We start from the raw sequence: 24,068 nt of genomic DNA on the forward strand, positions 1-24,068 counted from the left end.
CCTAGAAAAACCATCTGGAAATGTAAAATTCTGCAAAATGTTCGAAATATTGAGAAAAATAAGAGTAAGTTGCAAAGAAAGACGGGTAATACGTACAAGAACCAAGAGGGAACAATAAGGTTGCATGACCAAGAACAAAATGCTGTCCCATATTTGGTAAGTTCCATTCTTCACCGATTCTGCTGAGAACCTCATCGTTTCTTTTCTTATCAGTCAATCTAATTTTCGACATTCTTCTCTAGCACCACATATCAAACGCTTCAGTTCTCTTCTGTCCCGGTTTTCCCACTGTCCATGATTCACTTTCATAGAATACTGTGCTCCAAACTTACACTATGAGTTACTCGTCCTCCAACTAAAACCGACATTTAATTGGATAGATAAAAAAAAAACTACTCACCAAGCGGCAGCAGAGCACACACATAAAAGACTGTTGTGATTGACAAGCTTTCTGGCCAGTGGCTCCTTCTTTAGGTAGGAGGGTTGAAAGGGAAGGACGAAGGGTGAAGGAAAAGGACTGGAGAGGTCTAGGAAAAGGGGTAGATTTTGGGAAAGTCACCCAGAACTGTGGGTCAGGGGAGACTTACTGTACGAATGAGAAAGGGAGACTAATTGTTGGGGACTGCATCGGACGAGATTTGAAAACCTAAGAGCTTAAAGGTAGAAGACGAGGTGATATGTACGACAGAGATTGCTGCTAAGACATTTATCACAAGTTATAAAGAGTGAGAAGCTAAGTGCATTGTACATAACAGAGGTGGGTTGGTTCAAATGGCTCTGAGCCTATGGGACTTAACATCTATGGTCATCAGTCCCCTAGAACTTAGAACTACTTAGACCTAACTAACCTAAGGACGTCACACAACACCGAGTCATCACGAGGCAGAGAATAACAGAGGTGGGATGGCGCGGTGAAAAATAGATGGGAAATACAATGAAAGATGCAGGAAACTGAAACGGAGTGAAGCAAAGAGCAGTTACAGTGATAAAAAGCTGGGTGGTGAGAACCAAGGGCATGTTGTAGAGGTAGTTCCCACCTACGGAGTTCTGAGAAACTGGTGTCTGGGGGAAGATCCAGATGGTGAAACAGGCACCGAGGTCACGAATGTCATGCTGTAGAGCACGCTCTGCCACAGGATATTGTGAGTTGGCAGTGTATACCCTCACCCTATACCCATTCATCCTAACTGATAATCTGATGGTAGTCATGCCTATTTAGAAGGCTGAACAGTGTTATAATAGCTGGGATATGACTTGTGTCGTTTCGCAGCTGGCTCTCCCTTTGATAGAATATGTTTTGCCAGTTACAGGGCTACTATAGGTGGTGATAGGAGGACACACTCTTATTAACTTGTGATCACTGTTTTAGCAGTAATCTCTGTCTTGCGTGTTACCCTGTGTTCCACCTTTAAGCTCTCAGGTTTCCGAATCCTGTCCGATGCAGTCCCCAACAGTCAGTCTTTCCTTCTCATCTTGTACGGTAAGACTCCCTGACCCGCTGTTCTGGGTGACTTTCCCAAAATCTACCCCTTTTCCTAGACCTCTTCAGTCCATTTCCTTCACCCTTCTTCTTTCCCCTTCAACCCTTCTGCCTGAAGAAGGTGCCACTGGTTCCAAAAACTTACCAATCACAACAGTCTTTCATATGTGTTCTGCCGCTGCTTCGTGAGTAGATTCTTTTATCTATCCTATTAAATAATTTTATCAATAATTGTTTGTTTTCGTTGTTACAAAACTGACATTTGATGTTAGTTGACTTCGTTTGGCCAGGATCATCCTCTCTGAATGTTCTTCTCTACTTTCTATGTTCTCTTTAACTTGTCCATTATGAGTTACTTTATTCTCAAGGCAGCAGAATTCTTTTAGTTGGTCTAGATCCTCGCCTATAGTTCTGACCTTAACTTGAACACTGATCCCATTTCTGCTAGACTTCATTAATTTAGTCTTTCTTCAGTTTATTCATAGAGTGTACACATTAGATTGTTCATTCTGTTCAACACCTCCTACAATTACCTCTCCCTCCACTGAGAACAGCAATGATATCAGCTATTCCGTCATTGATATCCTTCCAGCACGAATTTTAATTCCATTTCTGAACCCCTCGTTTATGTCTGTCATTGCTTCTTCGATGTACAGATTGAATGGTAGGGGCGATTGCATGTATGTCCTTCACCTTTCCTAATCTGAGCTGTTATTGGTCTTCCTATTTTTTCCCCTTGTTTGATGTACATATTGCACGTAACCCTTCTTTTGCTAGGGGTTACACCCATTTTTATGAGAGTTTCGGAAATCCTGCATCATTTTAAATTATCGTACGATTTTTATCTAACTACAAATCCTACGAACGTTTCTAGATTTTCCTTAAGTCTCGCTTTAATCATCAATCGCCAACCCAAAAGTCCTTCTCTGATGCCTTTACCTTTCCTAAAACCAAATTGATCGTAATCTAGCACTTCCTCAATCTTCTTTTTCCTCTTATACAAATATTCTTGTCAGCAACTTGAGTGTGAGAGCTCTTTAGGTAATTGTGCGGATGTCTTCGCACTTATGTGCCCTTGCAACATACAGAACTATGTGAATGATATTTTCCAGAGATACTGATTGTTTATCTCGAGAACCAATTTGAATAATAATTTGGCTTCCAAATTTCTGAACAATTTTCGAAATTCCTAAGAACTCTTCCACATGCCTTCGACATGGTTTGATCGCGAGTCTTCCTAACCCCCGTTTGTTTCTGTGGGCTGGAGGGGTAGGCATCTCGACGACCGCTGCTTCCCGTGCAGTCTCACGAGGCCACCTGAGGACAGAGCAGCGTCGACCTGACCGCCACAGGCAAAAGCGACTCCCGCCGCTGAACACCACAGAACGTCCTACACTATGCTGCTTGTGGTGTGGTGTCAGTGGTAGCCACAGATCTCAACCCAGGTTACATCGGTCTGTCTGTGATGGCTGGTGAACTTCTCAGCACTCTGTTGTCTCCACCCCAAGCCGTGGCTATACATTCTGCAGTCGTTGCCCTACAGCCAGATGCCAGTGTAATGTGTCGGTACGATGCTCTCAAGTCCCTCATGCCGAAGATTCGTTTTTTTACAGAGACATAAAGATGCACGTTCCTTGGACTTTCTCTTTTGCGATTTGCCGCTGAGTAATTCCAATAGCATTAGGAACACAATAAACATCGTGTACACACATCATTCTCCATCTGTAGCAATGTCTTTTCTGTACTGAAAATAAGCTCGCATAAGGACGAAATGCGAAAAATCCTGCACAGACATTTAAAAAAATGCTGTATTTTTCTCAATGACGACGTATCTGCCATTAACTGTAAAATTATTTGTTTTCACGACTACAGTTTCGATCCTATGCCCTTTATACAGGTATACAGCAATAACCGAAATGTGAAGGGCAGATGGCATGTATAGAACGCCACTATCATCCCATACATGAGGGAGTTATATTACAACAAATGCTAAAAACTGTACATCACTTGCATTGGGCCACTGGAGGTGTCAAAATTTACGAATCTTCTGACGTGTGTATATCTCACTGTTGTCTCTGTATGTTGAGCCTCCTATCTCCGAGTGTACATCAACTTTAGATGAGCGTAAGGATCATAGTTATGGCATAAGGTAAATTTATTGTTACTGATGTTAACCTCACTAACATGAATCCCCTCAAATCACTGTTCATGTTGTTCATATGACAACTGAGGCCGTTGGTGGGTAACATATTCACAAGTCGTTTCTTCTTTGTTCTTAGCAGTGATTATACATCCCACAGTAAACGTTTTATATCAGAGTATCTTAACATTGCGTTTACATTCGTTAACAGAATTTGCCATTTTGTTTACGATACAATCATTTGACGTAAAGAAATAAGATAAGACACTTCTTTATTGTGATAGTGCGTAATAGTACATATGGTATCCATCGTCAAAGGCTTACAGTAGCTTGGCTGCTCATGAAACCATGGCAGTAATAATGATATATATATATATATATATATATATATATATATATATATATATATATATATAATTTTACATATGTATCCTTTGTACCATATTAACATAACAAAGGTATAAATCGCCTTCACAACAACTTTCGTACATGAATTGATCCACTGGACAAATAAAAAGAGAAAGGAGTACAAGAATGAGATAAAAACATGTGATGGGATACTTGTCACCAATTACAGAACATTCTGTGTATCACCATGTAATTGCAAAATGTACTGTTAATATGTAAGGTACTCTACCATTACAAACGTAGTCATACATTTCCATGGTCCTTAGAACGTTTAGGCCGAGAATGGCTTTTTTTAGCTACACTTGCAAAACACCTTATTCAATTTTTTACTGAATTATTAAAATATATTACTTACGTTAAATTAATACACCCTAAATATAAAAACGCGTATGAGTGGGCATAATTCTTCCTGATTTCCATACAAAAGATAAAACTCATGGGAAACATCATAAAGACTACTCATATTATAAAACCAGCATAGACACGATCCTGTGCAAATCGTTACGTCCTATGCTTGTCAGTATGTCAAAGTGAAATAGCCAAACAATACATCCTCATTAATGTTACTTTCTATTATTAACACATAAAACTGACTGGAATTTATCTCAAGATCTCTTATTTCTTAAAACTGTCTTATTGTTGGGCAAGCTGTGTGGGTGTTTTTTGAAATAGTTGTATATTTCCACTTCTTCAGATATTTTGATACTTCTACCCTTAGGTTAATTTTTATTACTGGATCTACGTTAGGTGGCGATACTCCTCTCTCTTTGCTTGATGTGCTCTTTAAATTTCTCGCTGGAATATGAGCTTTGTAACGTCCGGTCAAGGTGTCCATTCTGTAACTCATACGATTACTGACATAGTGTTTTGATCTAGTTTCAAATGGTAAATGCTACCTGCATACACTTTGTGGGGGCAGAAAGTGAAAGCTGTGCTTCCTACAGAAGTCAGATCCACTGGCTTGTTCACGAATCCGTCGTCTCCCGTCTTGTGCAGAACTGCAGGCCCAGGCGGCTGTTTACCGGGAACGCCTCTCCAGCTACTGGTGGGACTTGGCGCAGCTGCTCTCACTCGGTGCGACGCACTTCTCACAACTGTTGGTTCCCATCGCATTCGAACGTATGGTAAGTGGAGTTTTTTCCTCCTCTTATAATCTGTATTATACGTACAGGGGGTGAGAAAATGACACACACCACCTGGCCAGTTCTTGGAGAGTGTTTCCCAGTTTACCTGCTTCATACTGTAGCTATCTTTGGCTCTCCAGTTCTAATACTAACCATCTGGAAGAATTCTGAATCAACCTCTACTTCTGTGAGCCTTTTGGGGCTATGACACAGGGAGGCTAAGCTCGGAATGGTTAGAGATCGAAGAAAATCGTCTGTATCTTTCTTTTCTCGTATTTGCTAGCTACTTCTTTAACAGATTCAGATAACTTTGCATCCAATCCTGCTTTAGAAGCTGAAGCATGTTAGCTTCATATTTAGTGGAGAGTGGTCTAGAGTCTTAGTGTGGCATTTAAAGTCTCCATCAGCATTTTCGCTTCCTAAGAATCTCTAATCCATATGGGAGGCCTATAAAATTACTTCTCTCAACATGGAGGTTCGTCAACTTCAAGTCTCGTAATGAACCTGTATACATACCACATAATTTATACAGTTCGTTACAACTGTTCAACGTCTTCCCACCTTAACATTCACGTGACCATTTCTCAGGACTCCATGACCAGACGATAGCGCTGCTGACACTTGTGGCTCGACGCCATTGGCGGCCCCCTGTGCTCACCACTGCCAGCCAGCACTGTCCGTGTGACACGGCAATGCCCCAGCCGCCGCAGCCACAGAGGACGCGCGTCAATAACGAAAACCTGCAGTTGAGGTGCACCAGTTAGCGCGTGTTGCGTCTGCGAGTGGCTTTGTTAAAGGCACTGTGCTACTACAGTCACAACCAGAACATTTTATGAATATGTCAAGGCCAATGAAAATCTCAGACTAACGTGAAACCGGATGCTGCTTTCTGAGAGCATTCATCTTAGTCGTTAGCCTTTCTGCACGTGTCTGGTGGCCTAACTCGAACCATTATCGAGTCTGAATTCTCTGTCTATGATTTATGAACACTACCACCAGTGATTTTCACACTACCGGGAATAAAAGCTATGTGGTCTTAACACATACACTGGACTCGCATTCGGGAGGACTACGGTTCAATCCCGTGTCCGGCCATTCTGATTTAGGGCATAGCCGATTTCCTTCCCCATCCTTCCCTAATCCGATGAGACCGATGACCTCGCTGTCTGGTCTCCTTCCCCAAACAACCCAACCTTAACACATAGAATGGCCACTGTGCATTATGGCTGTTTGGATTCTGACAGTAGTATACATGGAAAGTAAAAGGACGCAGTATGATCTGTGTCTTTGTGTAACTTTTTGTGGCGTATGTAGCAACGTGCCAGTCCCTAAAGTATCGTGTGAGCCTCATTTTGGATCCTTTGAGAAGAGAATTAGGCGATATCTGTTTTAGTGAACTGAAAAGGTTCTGGGTAGATTAAATCTTTTTCCTATAAATATTACGGATGTTTGCGGGATGGTAATTTCAACGATTGATAGTAGCGGGTTCCGTATTTAAGAATGGTTTCTGCCGACATCGTATCATGTCCTGTCATTACATCTTGTTTTCGTTACCATCATCCAAGCATTTCACTGCAGCAAAGTCAATTTACCTGATACGTATCCAATATTTTGTAGAGTTAGTACCTCACAGCTTGCGAGAATGTTTAAAGGACGACTTCTTTATTACATTTGCGGTGCAGATACGCTTCGTTGATTATACACTGCACCTGCTTAGGAAAAGTGTAATTGCGAAAAGTTATTCCGTGAAACCAATGTTGTACAGATAGTTTCGATTTAAAGACACACTTTGCTTTCTGAATGAAACTTGAGTCTTCAGACAGCTGCAGCAGTCTTGAGGTATTCGTATTCGAGATAATTCCTCTCGTGGTTCTTCACTACAGCCCTGCAGAGTAGTACGGCAAAGCGTGCTGTGGCCCAGGTAACGACGCAGCTTACGATTTTGACCCTGTGCCCGTGGTAACTGGGCTCTCACATCATACTGTGTATGTATGTATGGTCAGAATAGTTCAAATGTCTCTGAGCACTATGGGACTCAGGTCATCAGTCCCCTAGAACTTAGAATTACTTAAACCTAACTAACCTAAGGACATCACACACATCCATGCCAGAGGCAGGATTCGAACCTGCGACCGTAGCAGTCGTGCGGTTCCAGACTAAAGCGCTTAGAACCGCTCGGCCACACCGGCCGGCATAGATTAGGTCTAGATGGCAGAAAGCGCAATGCCGCCATGGCAAGGACGACGGATTCAACGTATTGGAAGGTGCCGATTCAAAAGTGTGCACCACCTTCCAATTCACTGCTCCTGCACAACGAGGGAAATTCTGAATTTCATTTTTCGTTTTCTATACTGCTTATCGACGTACGGGTAAGAGTCGACTGCAGCCACGTGTCACCACTACAGTGATTTTGGGTTTGACCGTGCGCCGGGCCCCCTACTGTGTGGACTCGGCCCGTGTCGCTCGCTGGCCTCCCTCGCCCTGTGTTGTTGTGACGCCCACAGCCGAGCTGTCGGAAGCGCGAAGCGGCTCAGACCGCAAACGGGATGTTAGCTGCCCGCTGACCGCGAACCGCATGCTGTCACAGCGAGGACGTGACGCACGTCCCACACACACACACATGTAAACGCGTGCAGTATTCCTTGCGCACATCCGCAAAGCTCTACTTACGCAAATACGAATTGGAGGCGATAAATCGCGATCCCGTCTAGAACCGGTCGGCCATGTATGTATGTATGTAAATTTAAAAAATATTGTATTCGAAAAGGATTTCTTTATTCTGTGGCTCCTGCCATCAATATAAAACTGATAAAGGAGGTATTTCATTTACAAAATATGAAAAAGAAGAACAACTGTATTGTGAAAACAACTGAAAGCTTTTTAATTTCCATTTTTTCTCGTATTTGTTATATACATAACAGTTTTGTTATTTCGTAATTGATTCATTACAATATACACATTCTTTTGTGAATAAGGTAATTTTTTAATTTCCAATGTCTATTAAACACTTATTAGTAACTCAGAGAGAGAGAGAGAGAGAAGTTTTCAGTGTGTACATACTTAGAACAGCAAAAGCAATGGCAGCTCTAAAACAATACACACACACACACACACACGCACACACACACACACACACACACACACACACACACACACTCACACACACACGCACCATAAACATATAAAATACTTTCTTTACACGGATGCATATTGTACATGTTCCACACGAAATATATACTCTGTGTCTCTCTCTCTCTCTCTCTCTCTCTCTCTCTCTCTCTCTCTCACACACACACACATACAATCACGCACACACACATGGACGCACGCAGTGTGCAATGAAACATTCATAATCTCAAACATGCAGTCAGAACTGTGACAAACAGCTCATCAAACTATTCAACACACACCCAGTCAAGTGGAACACCTTTTTACCTTTTTACTAACAAATAAACCCACCCAGACACATCAGTAAATAGTCTGGGTGCAGCAGATTTCCACACCTATGCCCCCCGATGAACCACTTGTGATCGTGGTAGGACACCCCTGCTTCCAGCTGGAATTGCAGTATATACCTCAGTATAACCTCAATGGAAAGGTCTCCTGATAAGCATTTGTGGTGCAGCGCCAATGTCCTAGAGGAGGCACCTGTTGAAGTCCCTGAACGTGAAAGTCTTTCAGGCTGTGCAAATCACCGTGTTTGTCATGCAGACTTGTGGGATAGTCCAGCTCTACCTCTAGGACATATCCCTCAACAGCATCAGCAGCCACATATTTGATCTCCTTCCTCAGTCTGGTGATTTCCCCTTTGGACATCCATCAGAACCCTCCAAATGGTAGACGTTGTTGCATGGTTTGCCTGTAGAGACAGTTTCCAACCAGGTAAAGGATGATACTGAAATCGTCAGACAACCTGTACTCCCCCTCGATCATTTGCAGGTTATTTGCCTTGGCATACCTGCGCACACGTTGGCAAAGTAACTCGTGAATCGCATGTTCCAGGAAGACAAGCATGTCAACGTTGGTCAAGAATGGCTTGTGTCTTTCTTAACATGGCATCCCACGAAATCTCAGCCATAGGCTACAGAACTTCTCGAAGATGTTGTCGGTCAGATGTACATTGGTGTTCATCATTTTACATGTTCTGATAAATCAGAGATGCTGTCCTGCCATTCATTCACCAAGTGGCTGTTTTTGCATTCATTATGGAAATGCCTCTTAGTTTACTAGACAGTCCAGATATTCGTATGGAAAGACCTCTTCTCCATCACAAGCTGAAACTCTACACCATCGAGATAAGTGGCTCCCTTTGCTACGAATATCTTCAGGACGCATTGGTTCAGCAAATTTCTAAAGAGACGTGAGCATGAAGCGTTGTGAATCCAGGAAGCAGTGTGATCCCCTGTGAAGCGGCATGTATTTGTCAACGGTGTCAGCAATGACACTGATCTTTTCATCCTACCACCCAGACTCGTCAAAGTGATGAACTAGAAAGTGGGCATCATGCTCACTGAAATTGTGGAAAAGATGGCTGTGTGCTGTGGCAGTTAGTACTTAAAGTTACATGGGTTGTCAGCTGCACTCTGGGACTTCCCCGTTACATGGCAACAGACTCTACAGGGAGCTTCCTCACCTCTGTCCAGTCACAGTCCCCAGATATAACGATCAGCTGCCTGCTTGTACAGTGCATCATTCTCCTTCACATTGGTCATGAGGACGTTTTCACTATAAATGTTATAAACATCCCATACAAGACTTTCAAGCTCAGTGAGCAACCATCTCGCACGATTCCCTTGACATAAGATTTTAATTTTAGAGTTATACGTGCACAGAACTTGATGGGTAGCCACATGTCACAATCATCATTTTGTGGCAGTGATACGGGAGGCAGAGGTACCACGTTCACACTGTACCACAGGAGCTAGGAGGCGCTCTAAATCGACGTAAACGACGAAGGGACAGAAGTGTTGGGGAGAGGCATTCTTCAACTTCTAGAACCGTTTTTCCTTGATAAGCATTTCCACACATATTGTTTCCTGGCTCTAGCATTCAATCAGGTCTTTCAAGATACATGCTCTTGGTAAACGAGACATCCACAGCAAAAATGTCTTGCACCTTTTCTGTTTTCATTTCAGAGGAACGTAGGTGGGACATGCATTTGATCCAAACGCTGTGTTGCTTATCGCCTTCAGAGATTAGCAGCAGGTCTACACTTTTTGGATGTTTCTCAGCTAATATGGACAAGAAGAAGGGACCACCTAATTTACGCTTGACTTCTTTGTCGATGTGCCACACAGTGTGTTAATGTTTGTCTTCTCCTTATGGCTTTCCAACATCCGGCCATATACGAGAAATTAGATCGTCAGTGGATATCTGGTGTTTGTTGTGTATCTGTATGCCCTGTATTTTTAAGGTAATTTCTATCGCTAGCGAGAAGCAACCATGGAAAACAATTTAAATTCCTCTCATCATGATTCTGGGCATTAGGACATGCTTTTTTGCAATGTTTACTTTTGAAGATAGATGTAACTGGACCCCACAATAAGTTGATCAAAATCTTATGAATATAAATCAAGGTATGGTATACAGCTGAGTGTCTTACAGGACCCCCTTTCCTGCACCTCAGAAAAGTGACTCAGTATGACCGCTCTGGTATCGACTCACCCCATGATGTCACGACAGCTCTCCCCCTAACTTGGACAATGCTCTTCCCCTCAACAACGTCGAACTCCTAATAACTCTGCACACAAGAAGGAGAAAGAGACGCAGTTGATAAGTATCTAAGGAAGGAGAAACAAAAATCCGTATTCGTATAATAATAATAATAAATTCTGAGTACTTACAAGTAAAACTGTTGTTGTGTTCATTACTGGAATACACTTCCAGCAACTCATCATTAGTGGGCATGTTTGTCATTAAGTGCATATCCCACATGGGTACTAGAGGAGGTTTATGACGTCGGTAGGTGAATGTGTCTAAGAGAATATGAACAAACCCAAACGAAAACACAGGTGCTAAAGAACTAGTAGCTGGTAGTTGTGTCAGAACACCGATATTCGCATTGAGCACATCTACAGACAAGAGCATCTCAAAAATAACAACAAAAAATTTAATACTGTAGAATAAGCGATATCTACCTCTGAGCAATCGAAGTCGTCCCCCAGAGATCATCATCATCGTCATCATCATTATCAGCTGCTGGGTTCAGATCCCACACCGAGTAACGCCAGCTCGTACCTAGAAAAGAAGAAGTAGAACCAATAAGAATCATTTACACTACTGGCCATTAAAATTGCTACACCAAGAAGAAATGCAGATGATAAACGGGTATTCATTGGACAAATATATTATTCTAGAACTGACATGTGATTACATTTTCATGCAATTTGGGTGCATAGATCCTGAGAAATGAGTACCCAGAACAACCACCTCTGGCCGTAATAACGGCCTTGATACGTCTTCGCATTGAGTCAAACCTAGCTTAGATGGCGTGTGCAGGTACAGCTGGCCATGCAGCCTCAACACGATACCACGGTTCATCAAGAGTAGTGACTGGCGTATTGTGACGAGCCACTTGCTCGGCCACCATTGACCAGACGTTTTCAATTGGTGAGAGATCTGGAGAATGTGCTGGCCAGGCCAGCAGTCGAACATTTCTGTATCCAGAAAGGCCCGTACAGGACCTGCAACATGCGGTCATGCATTATCCTGCTGAAATGTAGGATTTCGCAGGGACCGAAAGAAGGGTAGAGCCACGGGTCGTAAGACATCTGAAATGTAACGTCCAATGTTCAAAGTGCCGTCAATGCGAACAAGAGGTGACCGAGACGTGTAACCAATGGCACCCAATATCATCACGCCGGGTGATACGCCCGTGTGGCGATGATGAATACAGGCTTCGAATGTGCGTTCACCGTGATGTCGCCAAACACGGATGCGACCATCATGATGCTGTAAACAGAACCTGGATTCTTCCGAAAAAATTAAGTTTTGCCATTCGTGCACCCAGGTTCGTCACTGAGTACACCATCGCAGGCGCTCCTGTCTGTGATGCAACGTTAAGGGTAACCGCAGCCATGGTCTCCGAGCTGATAGGCCATGCTGCTGCAAACGTCGTCGAACTGTTCGTGCAGATGATTGTTCTCTTGAAAATGTCCCCATCTGTTGACTCAGGGATCGAGACGTGGCTGCACGATCCGTTAGAGCCATGCGGATAAGATTCTTGTCATCTCGACTGCTAGTCATATTAGACCGTTGGGATCCAGCACGGCGTTCCGTATTACCCTCCAAAAACCACAGATTCCATATTCTGCTAACAGTCCTTGGATCTCGACCTATGCGAGCAGCGATGTCGTGATACGATAAAGCACAATCGCGATAGGCAACAATTCGACCTTTATCGAAGTCGGAAACGTGATGGTACGCATTTCTCCTCCTTACACCAGGCATCACAACAACGTTTCACCAGGCAACGCCGGTCAACTGCTGTTTGTGTATGAGAATCGGTTGGAATCTTTCCTCATGTCAGCACATGGTAGGTGTCGCCACCGGCGCCAACATTGTGTGAATGCTCTGAAAAGCTAATCATTTGCATATCACAGCGTCTTCTTCCTGTCGCTTAAATTTCGCGTCTGTAGCACATCATCTTCCTGGTGTAGCAATTTTAATGGCCAGTAGTGTATAAACAAAAACACTATAGAAAATATGTATACTTGCTTTCATCCTCAGCCAAGGTGACCATCATGAATGACATCACACCGTCGTCGGTAAACAGTGACAACAGTGCGGCGTCATCATTGTTATCCAACGTGCGTGGCCTTGACTGCAGTCACCATCGTCGTCACGGATACCGCACGAGCGCTTGACTCCGATATCAGGGCTGGCTGGCAGTCGGAGAGAGAGAAAGACTCGGGTCGCCCCCCGCAGGGCTGTTTACAAAACCCTTCAGCCGCGCAGCGTGCGCTGATCAGCAATTCAAGTCGCAGTTCATCACACTTCTGCTCTCCCCACTAACATTACTTACACATAGCGCATTGTGACAGTGCCCAGCGTGTTGGTACACATTTGAACATGCCTCTCTCAACTTTCAACTGCTCTCATTACTTACCAAGCGTGGACGCAAGGCAGCACAAACGGGTTTATTTCTCGTAAGAAGAAGACCTTCCACATATTAAACGAGTGGGATTGTGCTGTGACAGAAATGCGTGAAATGGAATATGCTGGCTACAAGTAGCTGCTGTTCGGCTACGTTTTGAGTGACACATTGTAGAAACTTGGGAAATCATCTCGACAGTTCTCCAAACAGAGTGTAGATGCCGCCTGGTAAATAAACATAGCTGACAAAAGAACTGTAAAAAATGAGCTCGGGAGTATTTAAATAAGTACAAAAATTTTATTAAGAAAATAATATTTGCACATATCTGCAACACAAGTAAATCCATTTTTCTCTCCACCACCGTACACTTGCCTAAGGTGTCTGACTGACATACAGTTGAATGATTCCAAATTCAGGATGGCAGTGTTCTTGAAAATATCCCACATTCACACCACCATCTCACGACCTTTGACGTGCATGACGCTCTCTCTGTGATCACAGTTTCGGAGTGATGTCAGCATATCCTCACAGGTCATTCCTGTATCGTGGCGGCTACTGCGATAGTGGAATCGAGTCAATCACGCTACTGTCTTCCAAGACATGTCACACTTCATTGTTCTGAGCAGCTGGGCAGAAGTGACAACTGTGTAGAAACTTGACGAAAGACAGACTGAGTCGATGCGTGTGACAACAGGTACACCTTTAATCATCTTTAAACATGAAGCAGCCGCACTCGTCGTGGCGGCCTCGCCCGTGAGCAACAATGTTGTACCAGGAGGCGGGCAGCTTGGACCCAGGCAAGCAGGTCTTCAGCTGTATCTACAGGTGTTTTGTACATAACCTCAGAGAATGAAGTCGAGGGTTGTAAGATCCAGCGATCGCAATGGCCATCAGAGAGGACCCCCCCCCCCCCTTTCCAGTCCTACAATGAGTGTCAGTATCCTTCAGGTGCTTGCAAACATTAACATCAAAGTGGAATGATCTTGGATAATGCCCTAAAATACCTTGACTGAGAATCTTTGCTGTTGGCCGATATGGGTGGCGTGGGTGTTGTCCTCATTCTAGATGTGCCTGTTTGGCTTTTAAAAACAACATTACGGATGAATGAGGCCTCATCCACAAACAATACAAACTGTATGAAGTTAAACACTGCAGCGCAGTGAACGATACTGGATTGACACAAGCAGACATAGGGCTCAAAATCCGTTTGTCCCAGTGCTTGCACATTTCATCTTTGATTACTCATTGTGCACTGTACACAGCAACACACCTCACCATGAACGCGACACAAGCTATCTGATGCAATGGACAGCTGACAGCAGGGTCAGTGGTGTGCTTGCGGCACAGGTTAATGCGCCACTGCGGTGCTTGAGTGCTACGAGCCTAGTTGTGCGCAGTAGGTCCGTTTGGTGGTCAGGTGTGTACACTGTTTATCAGCTGCTACTGTTCGAGTGCACAACGGACACCCGAGATCTTTGCAAGGGTGTGAAGAACTGCAGCCATCATTGCAGTACATGTATTCATTCAGACTGACAGTCGTTACTTTGAAGAATTGCTATGAGCTACATTGTTGTTAGGTGGTGTATGCTGTGTATGTCCTTAACACAATAAATATGCACTTTCGAGTATTGGTTCCCTATCTCAATATAATCTATTGTGGAACCACTGTCACCTGTTTCAGTGTGACCCAAAAGGATTGGAGACTCCACCTACAGAGAACAAGAGCAGTTCTGTCCCACTTCCCTCAGACTCTCCCGACGGCACCCATGTCTGTGGTGAGCACTCACCTTCCACAACAACATACTGGGTGATGCTAGGGTAGACAGAAGAAAGGAAAACAGAATGGGCAAGTGCGAGAGGGACTCACGCACTAAGGGTTCTGTACAAACTCCCCGTCCTGGGAATCGAGATTCCCAATGATTTTTGCCTGTTATCGAGACTCTGTAACTTTACTGGCAAGATACTGCTCCCAGGAATACCAAGATCGGTTCAAAAATTCTACGTTATTTCCTCAGCCCAACCCAAACAAACAAGAACAAGCAAGTAGAGGACTTTAGTTTCTGTATGTAGGGAGAGAACATTTAATAACACATTTCCGTTTACGTACTAAATCATGAATACAACATACATTTTATGTTTGGATGCAGTAATGTTCGTATGTTATACTTTCAACAGGTCATGAATACAAGGTATGTCCAAATCGAAAACGACATTTTTATGTGATATAATTACAAGTTAACAAGTTACTTGTACCGGAAGTTGTTGCCAAATCTCACGATTCCAAGTCAATGGAGAGCACCCTATAGGTTTCGATGACAGAGTTTTAGATTATCAAAACACGAGACATAAACGGCCGTATCTGTTGACTGGAGTCAGTTATAAGCTTACAGTTTTTACGCCGCCAAGGGTCCGTATACCTTTGTATGTGACATAATTTGAACATGATACCCCGAACGTATCCAGAGAAAAAGATTCGTAACAGATGGACAGACAAATAGACAGACTGATAAAAAATAATACGAAAAGTATTTTCTTGAGTTATATAGTTACCAATTACGGATTTTAAGATTTTTCCTTTATTTGCACTGTGAAATCTGCCTTCTTCCAAAATGTCATGATTCTAAATCAACAGGGAGCACCGTATAGATTTTTGTGAGTGACTTTTCAAGTATGAAAATGTGTAATTAAATGGCCAGATCTTTATTGCAGTGACTTAGAAGCCTACAATATGTACAACGCCAAAGGAGCATAGACCTTAATATGTGACATAAATGTGAACTTCGTACCCCAAAAATGGTCCAGAAAAAATGATCTTAACACTCGGACAGTCAATACATTCCTTCAAATCTGCAATATTCGAGACGTGTTCAGATACAGACGACATCGTGTTCGATGACGAGCAACAAACGCAAATTTTTGGCAAAAGCGATCAGCCAGGCAACAGACAAATGCTACAAAATTTTGAGTCAAACTGACATTTCGTGTGTGCACAGTTAACTGAGATAATGTTTCAGATATGGAGCGGCTGATGTCTATCGTTGCGTTTGTAGAAGGTCATAACATGTGTTCAGGTTTCTCACAGCGTTGGTAACGAGTAGGATTTTGACGGATTTGTCAACAGTCTGGCCATTCTACTTTCGAAAATCGTTCAAAAGTTTGAATAGAATCTCCTCAGAGTTCCAGCCACGCCATGTGGCTTTACACGTAGGGACTCGACGCTGCTGGCAGCTCCAGAACATTTCAGTTGGATACATCGTCACGGGAGTATTCATTCATACATTCAGACGTCTGTAATGTCAAATACCAAGAAATATCTGCACCTCTCTTATCTGATGTCACAGTTTGAGAACTGTATTTATTTAATAAAACCCCACTAGGCATCTGCTGTGCGTTAATGTTTTTATGCCTGTACAAAACTGAATGTACTACACTCATGCGCTGGCAGTAATTTCAGTGTCATGTAATAGTGCTACATGTAACTGTATATTAAGACAGGCTGCTGCTTGTGGATGTTATGAAAGTAATTTGAACTATTTTCTGTGTGTCTCAGGGTAACCACGCAAGTGATCAGCAACTCCACGGTTGGATTAAGGACATGGAACGTGTGAAAGACATGCTGCGCACGAAATTAACCGGATGGTTACAGGACTTGCAATTCGCCAGCAAACAGGTGGAGCACTACGAGATGGAAGAAGACAAGGACGGGCCAGGGGACTTGATACTCAGGTATAAACCAGTGTACACTCAAATGTCTGTCGTACTCACTATGGTTTATTGGAGTTTATCTCACTTTTATCCATGGAAGTATTCATTAAAGTTATAGAAAACACAGGGATCATTTAATTCACAATGACGTAAAGAACTAGCACTAACAGACAGTAGTGAAGAACATGGTTAAAGAAACTCGTGATTCACAAAGTTTTTTGACTCCGTTTAGCCTTCGATATTTTGATTCGTATTGTGTCTTAAAATGTGCCACGTATTACGTAACAGACCAGCGGAGAAAACTGACACAATAAACGATGTTACTGCATTTACTAGAGAAAGTATTGATGGTTACAGACACTTCTGAAGTTTTCATAATTTGTGGAAACAATGATGTGGAACCTAACACGAAAAGTGAGCGTGTCCTCGTCTTATTCGGGACAAAAAAAAAAAAAAAACACACTTCGGGAGAAATTACGGTAATACCATGTAGTAGCGACTCTAGTCCAGATACTGGCATCCAGTCGGTGAGGAAAAGAGGCCACAAGTCATGTTCATCTCAATAGATGGAGGAAAAATTTAAGCAGCGATGAGGGAAGGAAGCGGATAGCCATCGTTCTTATATTTTGTCCTGTGGTTGGTGTGTTTAAATCAGTCCGTAGTACAGAGCGTAAATAGTGGAGGTTGTGAGCGGGAGGAAAGCGGAATAGTCTCTCGAGTGGTTGACATATGGGGCCGTGGAATGGAGTATTGTAGGAGATATGTTGGCACTATGGAGGGTGACCAGGTGGCTTCCTATGTGGGAATGGGCAAGCTCCCAGCAGACACCCCAGGTATTGTGGCGGTGTTGCTGGATTCTTTCAGGTGGCTTATTGTGGGATAGCTATGGAGGTGGAGAACATGGATTACGATGGACAGTTAGACTCAGTCGTGATTACTATCAATAGGATGAAAGACTTCTGCAGTTATATCTGAAGAGGTCGGTAGGGGAGTCACTTTGAGATGAGTGTGTCTGGGAAATGGACTAGGTCTTCTGAAACGAAGGTGATCAACCGACATCCACAGTTAAGTTCATCATGAGAATTGATGTGGGTATACAGTTGTGGAGAGGCAGTGGTCAGTGTGAGGAACGAAATTATGTGCTATAGGATGGCTTGGACAGAGACAGGCAGTAGCACAGACCACGGTCAGGGTGGTAAAATACACACTCAGGATAAAGAATGATGCAGGATGATTGAACATGATTTGTAGCCTACTGGAGCTGTTTTTGAGGAACAGTATTGTTACTCCACAATGTTTATTGTGTGGGGATTTTTGGTTTCCTACTCCACATCTGTCATCAGAACTGTGAGTGGGTTACCGGTTCACTGTGTACGGACACATGCAGATAGTGTGACGGGATAAAACTATCGATATTGTGTCGGGCAGTGGGAATGAAGGTAACAGTAATTGGGAAGGTGAACTGAAAATCGGAGATGGGTAGATTTCAAGACACGGGTGCACTACACAAAGGAAGCAGCTAATCGGATAGCAGAGTACTTGTGGAGTGCACATGGGGGTTTCAGGCTAGCCAGTAGTTTGAGGTACTCTCATTAACACTCGCCAGTTGGTACACATTTAAGGAAATCAGATAGCTTTCAGAGTAAAGTTAGTTCGACTCTGAAACTTTTATCAGTCAACTGTCGAAGTATTTGTAACATAGTTCCCAAATTTACTCTCCTCCATGAACGTTCTCAGCCTCAAATTATTCTTGAATTGAGAGCTGGCTAAGACCCAAAGTAAAACAACTCTGAGATATTTAGCGAGTCTTGGAATGTTTATCGGAAAGACATATTCGACGCCGTAGGAGGGGAAGTGTTTATTGCAGTTGACAAAAAATATTCTCTTTACTGAGGTTGAATTTGAGTGCAATAGTGAAGTTACGTGGTCGCACATAACAGGACTAGGTGAAACCATATCAGTTGTTGTATGTTTTTACCACCCAACCGACTCCGCTGGGACAGATATGGAGTCATTCAATGAAGGTAAATAGTTAGCATTGCATAAATATCCAGGTCACGCGACACTAGCTGGCGGTGACATTAACCTACCGAGTACAGACTGGGACGTCTATGGATTCACTGCAGGTCGTGCAGAAAGACAGTCTTGTGAAGGACTTTTGAACACGTTTTCCGACAACTGTGTTGAGCAGCTAGTTCGTCAGCCAGCACAAACAGGCACGACCTTATCGATGGCGTCAGCATAGATATGGGGATTAGTGATCGTGATGTCATCATAGCGACTATGGTTACGAAAGTCAGTAAATCAGTCGAGAACGCTAGGAGAATTGATATGCTGTTGTCAGCGTCTCACGTAGACAATAAAATACAATCATTTAATTCCAGAATTATGGCCATAGAGGAATTATGGCTAAAGTTTAAAGAGACTGTAAATCGTGATCCGGAAAGTATGCGACTACTAAGCGGATCAAGGGCGGGAAAGACTCATCGTGCTTTAATAACAAAATTCCTAAAATGCTGAGGAACAAAATGCTGTTACATTCTCGGTTCAAAAGAGAACGCGCAAATGAGGACAGCAAGATTTGTAGAGATTCGTACGTCTGTGAAAAGATCCGTGCGCGAAGCATACAACAGCTACCACCGGAGAAGCGGAAAAAGTTTTGGTCCTCTGCAAAATCGTTAAGCGGATCTAACGAATCTATTCAGTCACACGTTGACCAGTCTGCTTTTGGCGGTAGAATATTCCAAAAGGAAGGCCGAAGTTAAAAATTCCTCGTTTAAGAAATCGTTCACGCAGGAGAATGGTACAAACGTGCCGTCGTTTGACCATCGCACAGAGTCCCGTATGGAAATCATAGTAATGAGTACCGCTGGCGTAGAGAAACAGCTGACACAGCTGAAAATAAATAAGTGGCAATGCCTAGATGGAATGCCAGTTTGGTTTTACAAAGAGTAGTGTACGGCATTGGCCCCTTACTTAGCTTGCATTTACCGCGAATCTTGCGATCAGCGCTAAGAACCAAGCGAATGGAAAAAAGTGCAAGTGACTCTAGTGTATAAGAAAGGTAAAAGAACGGACCCACAAAATTACAGACCAATATCCCTAACACCTGTTTCCTGCAGAATCCTTGAACATATTCTCAGTTCGAACATAATCAACTTTCTTCAGACTAAGGAGCTTATGTGCACGAATCAACGCGGTTTTGGTAAGCATCGCTTCTGTGAAACTCACCTTTTCCTTTTCTCTCATGATGCACTGAGAGCTATGGATGAAGGGCAACAGGCAGATTCCATATTTCTAGATTTCTCGAAAGCATTTGACACGGTGTCCCACTGCGGGGTGCTAACGGAAGAACGAGCACATGGAATAAGTTGAGTGACTGCAGGTTGACACAAGATGACGTCGACAAAATTTCTAGTTGGTGTGATGAATGGCAGGTGGCTCTTGCTGTAGAAGAAAGCGGATGAGTAGCAGAAACGAACCCATAATATCCGGATACGGCACTCCAAGTGTTCTGCTTACCACAGTCACTTAGTTGAAATATCTGGGCGTAATGTTGCGAAGCGAGATGAAATGGAATAAACATGTGAGGATTCTGGTAGGGAAGGGGAACGGTCGACTTGGGTTTATTGCGAGAGTTTTGTGAAAGTGTGGTTCGTGTGTAAGGGAGACCCCGTATAGGACGCCAGAGCGACTTCTTGTTCAGCATTGCTCGAGTGTTTGGGATCTGCACCAGGTCGGATTGAAAGAAGCTGTGGTGTCACCGCCAGGCACCACACTTGCTAGGTGGTAGATTAAATTGGCCGCGGTCCATTTAGTTCATGTCGGACCCGCGTGTCGCCACTGTGTGATCGCAGACCTAGCGCCACCACACGGCAGGTCTCGTGATACGAACAAGCACTCGCCCCAGTTGGACGGACGACCTAGCTAGCGACTAGATGTACAAAGCCTTTCACTCTCATTAGCCGAGAGACAGAATAGCCTTCAGCTAAGTTAATGGCTACCAACTAGCAAGGCGCCAGTAGCCTTACAGTGATTGTAATTAAAGTCTCCTGTGTATAGTCAAGAGCGATGTACCACAATGATTGATTAAAGATAAGTATTAATCCAGCTACGTACTTTTCTTCATAGCATTAATTACGTAGCCTGTTCCAGTATTTGACGCCCGTCGGCGTGTGTGTGTACGCGTGCCTTTCTTTCGGCTACCCGTCACTGTGGACTGGCTGCCTTGTCAGTCCACTTCAGAAGGCATCCAAACAATTCAGGGGGAGCAGGTAGATTTCTTACCGGAGGTTCGATCAGCATGCAAGTGTTACGTATATGCTTCTGGAGCTCAGCAGGGAATAAGACGCTCATTTCGAAGAAAACAACTGAGGAAGTGTAGAGAACCTGGCTGCAGAACGATCCTAACAACGCCAGCATGCATTTCTGGTAGGGACCACGAAGATAAGATACGAGGAATTACGGCTCGTAAGAAGGCATATAGACAGGCGTCTGTCCCTCGCTCTGTCAGCGAGCGGAACAGGAAAGGAAACGACTAGTTGTGGAACAGGGTACCCTCCTTCACGCACCGCACGGTGGCTTGCGGATTATGTATGTAGATGTAGATACAAAAGACGATAGTTGAGAGGAATTATTGGTTTCATGTCCGTAAATTTAGTGAAATCATTTTTGGCTTGGTTTCATTTGGAATCGTGAGGTTTTATCTATTCTATTTCATTTGTCTGGTCTTATGACTGCATGCATGGGGGTTGTGGTGTAATAGGTGGCCCCAGTTGGGAGTAGATAGGGACATTGACAGGAGTTTATGACGGCGGTGACGAAGCTACAGTGGTGGTGGATGTGGTTGGAACTTCTGGCTCCGGCAGTGGTGGGGGCGTTGGGGCGGGCCGCGGTTTGGGGCTGACGACGGTGTTGGCGACAGAGGCAGCGACGCTGCTGGAGAGGGAGTCGACGGTGGCGCAGGTGGTGGCGACGGTGTTGGAGCATTTGACGGAGGCAGTGGCGAAGGGGCTGCCAGACTACGGCTCTCTGTGAGTGGTGAAGCAGTGAAGACGACGACGAAGGGTGGGAGATGATCGGCGAAGAACCACTGGGAGAGTCCAGGTGAGAGCTGAGGTGCTGGCGAAGTATAGTGGGGCGTGTCAGTAAAACGGAGGATATACTTCGTACTGGAAATTTTGGGACGACATTTTGAGGTTCACATGAGTAAAGCGAGTCAGAGAATATACTCCAGCCGAGAATGTGCTCATCGCGAGTAAAAGGGTGAGGGATGTTGCTCAAAACAAAGAAGAGAGGAGCTTCTCACAACCGGAAAATATTGAAGCGAGATCTGTAGCATTCTTCGGGCTGAGTAAGTTCTGTTAAGTTTCACCTACATGATGGCAGAATTCATATTGCTTGGGAGGCAGAAAAAGAAATATATAGCCGAACGAAGTGCTGAATTGAGGAGCTGTAGAAGTTAATATCGCTTTGACAATAAGAACATTATCTGCGGACTACCTCTCAAAAGAAGTGAAAATTGAAACATTTTTATTGCTATTTAGTAGACCCAAGTTTTCAGACTGACGTACGAGAACATTTAGCTGTATGCCTACACCAAACAACCGTGTCGCTGACTTTTCCAGACGTTCACCATCATGTCTTCTCACAGCATAAGTCTTATATAGTGTGATGTTAGAAATAAGTAGGGTTACCAGAAAAATTAATAACTGGTTTATTGCAAACCTAGCGACCTGTTAGTCGTAACGAACGCTTGGTGGGGCGCTTACGTGCTTGCCACGCGAGCAGAACACTGTGCGCCGTATTTAACCAAAATTATCTCGTGTTAGAGAACTCTGACAGAGTTCCGGCTTGGAGTAGATAAAAAGTCGTGTAATCTTACGATTTCGTTCGCATAATGTTCGCCTAACTTCTATAACTGAAAAGTTTTCCGCATGTTGTAAATTCGGTAACATCTACAGAAAATGCTTTTTCGTATGCTGCACGTAATTGTCTTAGTAATTTGTTGCCGCACATAAAATAAACAAAATGAAACGTAGTGCAACTCTGCCTGAACACACTGGTGCCGGTTCCAGACATGTCGCCCGTTTGAGTGAGCTGAATGACACGTGACGCTGCGCGTGCTTTCTGTGCCGGACACGGCAGACCACACACACCAAGAACTCAGCAGGGAGCAGAGGTAGTGAGAAAAAGGAACCCTCTCGTCACAGATTATGGCTTCGAATGTTTTGCTCGTAAGAGCTCTCTCTTGTTTATTCATACGACCCAGCGTGTTTATCTTCTGTTGGATGTCAGTACAAAGTCGAAAACCGGAGATGCAAGAGGGGAGGCGGTCACAGAGCTCCAGCGGCAGTGGAGGAACTTCGGTACCGCCCTCGCAGTCTAGGCAGCGCGGCATTTCGTGCCTATTCTACAGTTCACGTATCACTTCGTTACTGGACTCGCATGGTACCTTCAGTAATGGCTCCAGCACTACAGGCCAAAGCCATCGGTCGCACACTGACCCTGCCTCTGCACGCAAATTGTCGACGATTGACTTCCGTGGCAGCGGTCTGCCCCGCTTGTCGACACTCCAGCTCCATGTGGCGAGTATTTATTGCGTCCTCTGTTGATTTGCCACTTTGTGTGACAACGCACTTGCTCCTAAACTGAATATGGCAGTCAGTGTTGTATCATTATAGCTGTGTAGTACATTCCCTACTGTCCAGAAGTTTCGAGATTTTCTTTAGAGCTTGTTTCAGTGGATATTGTTTGTTCACTTCCTTGCTGCATTTAAATCCGTTCTTTCGTTGCCTTATGGAATGAACGGCTCCATTATGTTAAAAACAGCCCTTTCCCGAAATTCTTCCGCAACCAAATCTCCGTATAATGTTTATTCAGATCATTGTCAGTATGCATCTACTTCCTGGATTTGTGGCATGCAAACGATAAATTTTATCACGGCGCGGATTCTGAGTCCCAGCTTGTCAGTGGCGTAGGTGTGGTACTGTAGCTCCAAGCAGAACAGCGTGCTGGTGTACGTGGCGTGGAAATGATTTGCGAGCCTTAGCACCATGGCACCACATGTCTTATGGGAGGGACAGATTTCCGGTCAAACTGGGGACCCAAACATCA

At 43.9% G+C, this 24,068-nt stretch overlaps 1 protein-coding gene across 1 annotated transcript in view; it reads left to right on the forward strand.

Annotated features, from left to right (window-relative positions):
* Positions 1-24,068, forward strand: part of LOC126442704 (uncharacterized) — a 109,103-nt gene that overhangs the window by 67,907 nt on the left and 17,128 nt on the right. Inside the window, exons 4-5 of the mRNA XM_050090754.1 lie at positions 5,025-5,152; positions 16,798-16,973. Coding sequence (XP_049946711.1) covers positions 5,025-5,152; positions 16,798-16,973 — 304 coding nt within the window. The remainder of the gene's footprint in view (positions 1-5,024; positions 5,153-16,797; positions 16,974-24,068) is intronic.

Source organism: Schistocerca serialis, unplaced genomic scaffold (genome assembly GCF_023864345.2).
Source record: "Schistocerca serialis cubense isolate TAMUIC-IGC-003099 unplaced genomic scaffold, iqSchSeri2.2 HiC_scaffold_1401, whole genome shotgun sequence".
NCBI lineage: Eukaryota > Metazoa > Arthropoda > Insecta > Orthoptera > Acrididae > Schistocerca > Schistocerca serialis.